We start from the raw sequence: 9,282 nt of genomic DNA, 5'->3' as shown, positions 1-9,282 counted from the left end.
AAGGGGGGCACTAACTTTTGAGAAGCTATAAAAAAATGCCGACCAGAGTTCCTTGTGACAGTGGTTCAGAATCAGCTAAAAGGCTTTTGAAGTCCTTCACGTTACTTTATATTATACATATTCACATAATAATATTCATATTTCATTGTCATGGCTTTAAGTACCTCATATAAGGTGGGAGTGTAGAAAGGGAGTAGGATAAGACTTTAATTTTTTAATTTTTTTTTTTTGGTTTACTTTTGTACCTAAATTTCTATTGACCTAATTAATTTCGATGCACATTAATAGGTAGAAGCGTAGCTAAAGATGCAGAAAGGAGTTCAGGGCTTATCCGAATTCTATATGTAGGACATGATTGCATACAAGGTCATATATTATTTTTTATGTAGGTATAATTTACGATGAACTTCGCTATTATCGATGGACCCGTTAAAAGAGAATAAAATCCTTCATATAAAAAAGATTGATATTTCATTGTCATGGCTTTAAGCACTTCATAAAAGGTGGGAGTGTAGAAAGGGGTAAGATAGGCTTCATGTGAATGTTTTGTTTTTTATTTTATTTTTTAAATTTGATATCTAAAATTCATCAACCTAACTAATTTAGATGCACATCAGTAGGTAGGAGCGGAGCTAGAGGATCAAGAAGGGAGTTCCGGGCTCATCCAACCCCTATATATCAGATAATCACACTGTATACATATAACTAATCATGAACTTTCCTGATGAAAATCCTACCTTCACTATCGTTAGAGGGCTCATTAACAATAATAAAACATTCAAAGCAAAAAATAATAATATTATTCTCAGAACTCGACACATCGAGATGTTTACTTTTAGGATATGATAGTAGTAGGGTTTGAATGGTTGTGTAGATTGCTGACTTGACATTGTCAATGGCGTTAGCAAGCCGTCAGAGTAGAATACAAACAATGAACACAGCTTTTATGGCCTCATATGGGGTTAGGTCAATTCTTATAGTGAAAGAAAGGTACTCTAACCACTTTCCACATGTAAAAGTAATTTTCTAACGTTGACTAGTTCAATAACCACTTCAAAAAGTTGTACACAAAAAAATATTGATGTTCATATTTGGATTGATTAGTTTGTACACAAGTAGTGCAAACTTATTGTAGCCTTTCAAGATTTATCATCACATGTGAGTCCACTAGATTAAATATAACTTTTGTATGGCCACTACTATAGTTGTTACCAAACAACTTGTCATCACCAAAAGATGTGGTGCATTGAATAAGGTTGTTCCTCCCTTAACAAAAGAGGTCTCGATTTCGAGCTCTGGATATAAAAAAGTCCTTGGTAGGAAGATGGGAAACCAAAAAAAATAAAGACAGCTTTTCTGCATGACATGTCCCAGACTTGGACAATGATTTCCATTTCCTGTTTCTACACCTAATCCAATTGTTCCCAGTTTTTCCTAATGAAATGCACTCGAGGCAAAGACGATCTAAATACTCGTTGATCGACATAATCTTAATCGAAATCACCAAGGTGAGAGTTACACCAGAAATATTGCAAGGACTGCATTTCAAACTAAAGAAAGGGCTAGCCTTTGCTACTGAAGAGGGACTAAAATCACCTAAGCAAAACAATTAGACTTGGACAGAAACGCTAGAAGTCAGATGTCTCGCAATCTGGCCATGACCAAACAAACTTGTGATCAAACACAAACAGAAGCACGACCTCAGAATAGATTCCACGTGATAAATTTTGTCATCGATGTAAATACTCAGTACAACTAAGCTAAGAAAGTATACTTGGATCACCAAAGATGAAGGAGATAGTTGTGTCAGCTATAACATGCATGATCTAGAGTAACCGTGTGAAAGTGAGACATCCATATCACTTCACCAGATACTAACATAACGCTAACAGGTAAAGTAAAATTCAGGGGCAGTCCATTAATGTCGTTAACATTGCAAGCAGCTGTCACGCATATTTCATTTTGCCTCTTCATACTCGGTCACCCTTTTCAGAACTAACTCTTACTGGTTTTTAACTGCACATTACTTATTTGTCCAGCATCAACCTCTGAAGTTTCGGATGGAGGTGCTTCAGAACATGCCCTCAAGACAGCTTCATTCTGCAGAAAACAAAAAATGTCAAACCTTTGTATATCTAACATATATAAAAGATAGGGATATAATTTCACAAAATTTGATTCAAAACACACATCATCGAGAAGAAATGAAGTCAACAAAACAAATGATATTTTAATTATATCAGATCAGAACGTTGGAAGCAACTTAGACAGGTAAAATCAAACCCAATATCGCAAGTCAAAGGACTTGAGATTCTACTATCATTGCTTATTTTGGGTGAGAAAAAGGAATCTTACTATATAAAGCTAAGAGAATATTCTCATTTTACAGTTCAGAGAGGTTAGATTTGAAGGAGAGAGCCAGACCTAGTGAATCTAATCAACATGGTTTTGTACAATACTAGCATTTCATAGGCCTTTACGCCATAAGATTGGTAATTGGATGAGAAAAAAATCAAGTGCAAAAGACTGAAAACATAAGAAGTTTTTATAGTCTCGCTAAAAACGCTTCAAGATAGTACCCTCACTGAGAGAGACCTGCTCTTTAATCAGCAAAAATGAAAGATGAATATTCACCTGGGGAAGGGTTTCTCTACAGAGGACCAACAAGCCATCCTTCACCTCCTAAACTTTACTGAAGGACAACTTCCTTTAGATACCTTGGAGCGATACTTAGCACCAAAAGAGTGTCAGTACTACAATGTCAGCCCCTGCTAAAGGATGCTGGGCAGGACTAAATCTTGGACTAACAAGTCTATATCTTATTCAGGGAGGGTCTTTTCCATTCAAGTTTCATGGGCAGGTTTTTGTTCTGCTTAAGAAGAAAGTGAAACTTACTGCGGCCACATGCAGAAGGTTCTTGTGGACGGGTGGGACTCATATATCAAACAAAGCCATGGTAGCTTGGAATAAAAGTATGTTCACCAAAGACAGCTGGGTGGTTGAATGTCATAGATGTTGCTACATGGAACAAGGTAGCCATAAGTAAGCTGTTGTGGAACATGTGTGGAAAAGGATACACTTTGGGTAAACTGGATACACAGTTATTATGGGAGACAGAAACATTATAGATGACATTTCTAAACAATAATCATCGTATTAGCATTTGGTGTCTTGTTTGATAAGGCGTCACCAATACTTTTACAGAGTAGTGGTTAGATCGACTTTGTTGCATTGGGGTGTATTTTTGACCAGTCAAGAACTCTCATGTGTGATTCGGGACAAGGTAGGAGTGACTTTTGTGGCGGACAAGATGCAGAAGGCAACACTGAGATGGTTAGGGCATGTCAAGAGATGTACAAACACACCATTGAGTAGGTGTGAGAGGCTGACGTGGGAGGGCATGAGGAGAGGTAGAGGTATGCCGAAGAAGTATTGGGGATCGGGTAGGAAATCGCAAGACTTTAGCTCAACTAGGATACGACCCTTGATAGGAGGGTGTGGAGGGCGAGAATAAGGGTAGAAGGCTAGTAGTAGTTAGTTTCGCGTTTTGCTTTTCTTTACCAATAGTATTAGTATTATTTATTAGCTCCATATTTCTCATTCCTAGTTTTCTATTACTACTTGTTGTCTCTTATGCTTCGATTTTCTTCTATCCTACTGTTGTTACTGCTTATGTTTCCATACATGTAGTGTTCATGCTTGTCTTGAGCCGAAGGTCTATCCGAAACAGCATCTCTACCTGCACAAGGTAGGGTTAGGGGTATGCATACACACTACCCTCCCCTGACCCCACTTGTGGGGTTACATTAGGTATGTTGTTGATTCCTAAACAATCATCTAGATTGTACAAAAAATACCCAAGACCAAGAAGTATGTACTTGAAGTTGGTTACTTCATGGAAGAACTTCTGCATGGACAGTTTCTCTATTAAAATTGTTCTACCAAAAACTAAGGGGTGACTACAAGAAGGAAATGTAGAGGAAAATTGTGTGCAACAACTATGGACTGCCTCGATGGATTTTTATTCTTTGGCTGACTGTGAATAGGAAGTTATACACAAGACGTAAGCTTATCAAATGGGGTGTCATCAGCTTCCAAGCTTGCCCTTTGTGTGGGAAAGAGGATGAAAGTATTACTCACTTATTATTCCAATGTGTATCTGCTCTAGTGTGGAAAAAGCTTCTGGTATGGCAAGGAATTACCAGTGATCCTATGTGTTGGGAGGAAGAACTGAAATGGACTGTACAACATGCTAGGGATAAGAGCATCTGAAGTGTTTAGAAGGTGTCTAGCAGCTCATGTCTACTAAGTTTGGCTTGAGAGAAACCAAATAGTGTCAGCGAACAACAAGCAGTCATTGTGAAGCAGATAGTCCAAGAGGTGCACATTAGAAGTTTTATGAAGACAAAACTCAAGAGTATGGATGCAGAACCACAACCACTACATTAATTAGCTTCATTTTCGTTCTGATAGCATGTTTGTGTTTAGAAGGCAGTGAGATGATGCAAGTTTGGGGTTCTTTGTCCACTGCATCATCCTCTGGTTTTGTTTAGTGCTTAGGCCATCTCCAACCCATAACACCAAATTTTACACTAAAATGGTGTCCCAACTCCAATGGACTACACTAAACTTTATACTAAAAAGGAATATTCTTTTTAAATTCTTCTATCTCTTTAATATTATATTTTATTTCATTTATATTTTTTATTTCATAAAATAAATTTATGATAAAATTTATTTTAATTTCTACATAAATATTCAACTTCCAAGATTATGTTATGCATTTTTCAACTTTGACGCAAGTCCGTCACTACTTTATTGAATGTTTATTGTTATGTTATCTAAAGCGCATTGTGTTATTTAACAACATATCATATTTGCACTTTTTATTTTTGTGAATGGCTATAACTTTTTATACAATTATAATTTATAATAAAATTAACTTATATTTTTTATAAAAATAACATATACGGAAAATTAAATAGAAAAATTATACATCAAAATATAAAAATTTAAATTATAAAGATATTACATTAAAATAATTAGGTACATTAGGGACTTAATTAAAAACATACAATTTATAATATGTTAAATTGAAAGTGTAATATAATACAAATAATAATAAAATAATCAAGAGTACAACTAATGTTGATTAGGGCATCTCCAACCCCAAAATTTGGTGTTTTCATCTCCAACTCAACACTAAATTCTACACTATTATAGTTTGTGAATAGTGTCACACCAATTTGGTGTGACAATATTCATCAACATCAAGTATGTTCTTGATTTTTTTTGAACTTTTATTTTTATTATATAACACTTTTAATTTAACGTATTACAAATTGTATGTTTTTAATTGAGTCCCTAAGATACCTAATTATTTTTTATGTAGTTCATCAATAGAGAATTTATGGGAGAAATATACTAATCTTGAAAGTTGAATATTTATGTAAAAAATTAAAATAAATTTTACCATAATGTAATATTTATTTAATTGTATTTCATCAATGATTTCACTTTTATTTGAATTATTCATTAATATTTATAATGTATAGTATTTGCTTGTGATTTATATTATTTAAAATTTTCTGATATAAAATGATTTTGTATTAAATGATTATATGAGAAAAAAATATGAATTATATAGGGTGAAATGAAAAAAAAAGAAAAGAGATTTATTTATGAAATAAGAAAATATAATTAAAATAAAAATAAAAATATAATATTGAATAGAGAGAAGAATATAAAAAGAATTTTTTTTTATTGTAAAATTTAGTGTAGTGCATTGAAGTTGGTATATGCTAAAATGGCATTGACACCATTTTAGTGTAAAATTTGGTGTTATATGGCCTGATAGTGTCGCACCAAATTTGGTGTGACACTATTCCCATTATAATAGTGTGAAATTTAGTGTTGGGTTGGAGATGAAAAACACCAAATTTTACACCAAAATAGGATTTGGTGTAAATTTTGGTGTTAGATTAGAGATGCCCTTAAACTCTCTCAACTTGGTAATAAAATTTCATTTATCATCAAAAAAGAAAGAAAAAGGATGTCCTCAAAAATAACCTAGAGGAAAGAGGTAATGATCTATTCTGAAACACCAAAATAGAAATTAGGGTGTGCTTCATAAGGGAAGAAAATATACATGACAACAATATATACACATATACTAAATATTAAACACACATAAGGATGACATATAATGAACATCTACACAAACTATATTGACCCTAGAAACAAGACTATGTTTTCAAACCATTGTGGATAATTTTGAACTTCTGAGCTACAATGTAACGAGCTTATTAAAATATGTACTCTTCATTCAAGTTGATCAATCCCATTCATGGCTATTGAAAACAAATCAGATAAATCATGGTGGATTACTGTCAGTTAAGATCAAGACCACAAGACATCAACTATTCGAGACTACATATTTTATCTCTATATGTTGTAGGTAACCTCACTTTTAGGCAAACTAACTATCATTACAACAAAAAGAACAAACCTAGTGTGATCCCACAAGTGGGACTGGAAACTAACTATCATTACCTGAGCAAAAAAAAAAAAAAGTTGTTGATCAGCTTTGCTAAATAGCTCATTTAAGCAGTTTTGCTTTTCCATTGTTGAACTGATCATACCAGTCATATAGTATAGTTTTATTGAGAAAAAACAGTCTAGAAAACAACAACTACTACTTCACCTCAATTCTCATCTAGTTGTTGTCCCTTTATAAATCTTTACTATCCAAGTCGCTCCATTTAAACGCCTTCTCAATCCAATATAAAGTATCCTTTGGGTTTATTCCTCAAGGTAATTTTAAATGGGAATAATGACCAGTGAATTACCTAATTCAGCCTTCATTACATGAATATTTGCATCTTAAGATCATTAGTTCCTCAATAACATAGTCAACATAATTGTCTCCAATTTGAACATAACATAGAGCACCCAACTCAAGGCCAATCAAGTGAAACTCGGGTACTATCTTACTCGAGGAACCAAGTGTCCTTCGACTTTTGTCCAACTTAAGAAACCCCTAAATGATACATAAAACATGCAAATGAGTATTATCAAACAACACTGCCTAAAACTACACAGCATCATACAAGAAAAGGATATCCAAAGATCAATAATTATAAGACAGACATTTCATTTGTTGGAAATAATATTTCAAAGGAAATTCAAATTATATAAGCCAGTGGAATAAAGCTTTGAATAAGGCAATAAAGCCGAAAAATTAACTGGAGCTTGTGTGAGCCAAAAAAAGAAGAAGGCAGTTCCCACGTTCACGCAGGGTCTGGGGAAAAGGTTGCACCAAAGAAGACTCATTAAAATTCCTAGGCACCAAAAGAAGGATTCACTTTTTCTTTTTGATAACCGAGAAATCCGTTTGTGACCCGCCCTTTGGACAAATCACAGCCTTCTAAACTTGGTGGATAATGAGCCTGCCCCTCTACCCTTATCCACTTAAATACCAGGCTTCGCTTTGCATGGAGTGGGGTTAGAAGGATTCACTTTTTCTTAATCCACCAAGCATTCTGACACAACCCACAAGCACAGGTGTCGAGTAAATCTGCCAACTAAGTCTGGAGAAGATCAGCTCATTCAGACGAACTAAAAGAAGGAATTTTCGGACAAACTGGGTATGCAGGAAAAGACATTTCCAAAAGCAAATACCACAACCATGGACAAAGTAGTTTAAGACAAAGGAACTCTTCGCAAAGGACTTTTGAAATGGAAGCCCCCATACACAAACATTAATTCAGATTTCCGAGTTTCGCTATGGTATGCCGCTTTTGGTTTACATAACTATAAACAACATATCAATAATCTCAACCCAATAAAAAGTCCCAAACTTGTGATCTCGAGTTAATATTCCAGCAATAACATTCCATATTTAAAACGCAGCTAAGAAATGCCAAGAAACATGGAATCATAGTAATTCACCTGAAATTTCACCTTATTATTATAATTTCTTATAACTTATTAGTCGATTCTCCGCCTTGTAATACACTCCCCATTTCTTCTAGGTATAATAAAAAATAAAAATCCAAGAAACGGTGTTGGGTATAGTTGAATTCATTGAATCTATACCCCATCCACCTCATAATGTTCATTAACAGAGTAAAACCCTAAACGTTTACAAGTAAAGAGTGAAGGGAATAGAAGTAGGAACCTGCCAAACACGGCGAAGACGTTTCTTGGCATTAGCTTTGCGAGTAGATGTGAGCTTAATTCTCTTCCAAACAAGGCCGCCGGAATCATGCTTCTTCACTATTTCCATAACCCTTGTACCAAAAAATGCACCCCATGTCGCCATTTTTCTCCGACTAGTAGAGAATCACCATTTCTCCATCTTTATTTATGCCCCGGCACAAGGACACATTGGGCCTAGTACTAACAAAGCCCATTACAAATCAATCCAAATGACTTTTTTTTTCTTTGGGTTTTTATCATATTTGTTGGTATGGTAAAAAAAAATATTGGAAAAATTATCTATATACACATTTTATTTTGTCATAATCTCTAAAATTCTCTATTATTAAAAAAAAAATCAAAAAAACCCTCGCTGATACATCTTTATCCCCTCTCAGATACATCCCTCCCCTATCTGATACATCCTCACCTATGTATCATGATGTCCAGTGAAGTATCTGGAATTCATAAATTTTAAGGAATTTTAATAATTTGAAAAAGAGTAGGGAAATGATGTAATTAGCTATTAACACTATGTGATTTTAGTAAATTATATAAAAATAATTAGGGGAATTTTCATAAATAACACTATTTATGACCAATATAATACACATATTAGTAACCACAAATTTTAAATTTAAGATATGTGAACAATAAAATAAAAATTCAAAGTTTTCAAAGTGGGAAAATTATGGGGATAAGCAAACATATACAAGTTAATTAGCTAACATAGCTATAGTTTGAATTAATTACGGCTCACAACTTAATTTTAGCTACATTTACGTCGCATCTCTCCTCTCTTCCTCTCCCTGTCGCCTCTCTCCTCTTTTATACATATACAAATACAAATATAAATTGTCAAATACAAAATATATCTATAAATATATAATTATATGACAGATATACAAATACAAGTAGTCTCTCTCCACTCTCTGCCATCTCTCGCTTGCCTCTCTCCTTCCCCTCCCAATCTCGCTCGTCTCTCTCCTCTCTCTCTCTCTCAATCTCGCTCACCAGATATACAAATACATATGTATACCAGTTACTAGGGGTGTTCGTGGTTCGGTTTGGATCGGTTATTGA

General features: G+C 34.2%; 1 protein-coding gene across 1 annotated transcript; it reads right to left on the bottom strand.

Annotated features, from left to right (window-relative positions):
- Nucleotides 1-1,765: 1,765 nt before the first annotated feature.
- Nucleotides 1,766-8,335, bottom strand: LOC125809822 (uncharacterized). The gene is made up of 2 exons (XM_049489403.1): nt 8,180-8,335; nt 1,766-2,100 (listed from the first exon to the last, which is right to left on the bottom strand). The coding sequence occupies exons 1-2, from the start codon at nt 8,321-8,323 to the stop codon at nt 1,996-1,998; spliced, it is 249 nt and encodes an 82-aa protein (XP_049345360.1). The 5' UTR covers nt 8,324-8,335; the 3' UTR covers nt 1,766-1,995.
- Nucleotides 8,336-9,282: the final 947 nt, after the last annotated feature.

This window comes from Solanum verrucosum, unplaced genomic scaffold (assembly GCF_900185275.1).
Source record: "Solanum verrucosum unplaced genomic scaffold, falcon-dt-bn FXZP01000474.1, whole genome shotgun sequence".
Lineage (NCBI taxonomy): Eukaryota > Viridiplantae > Streptophyta > Magnoliopsida > Solanales > Solanaceae > Solanum > Solanum verrucosum.
The sequence above is the reverse complement of the archived record's forward strand: the minus strand, read 5'-3'. Positions and strand labels throughout refer to the sequence as shown.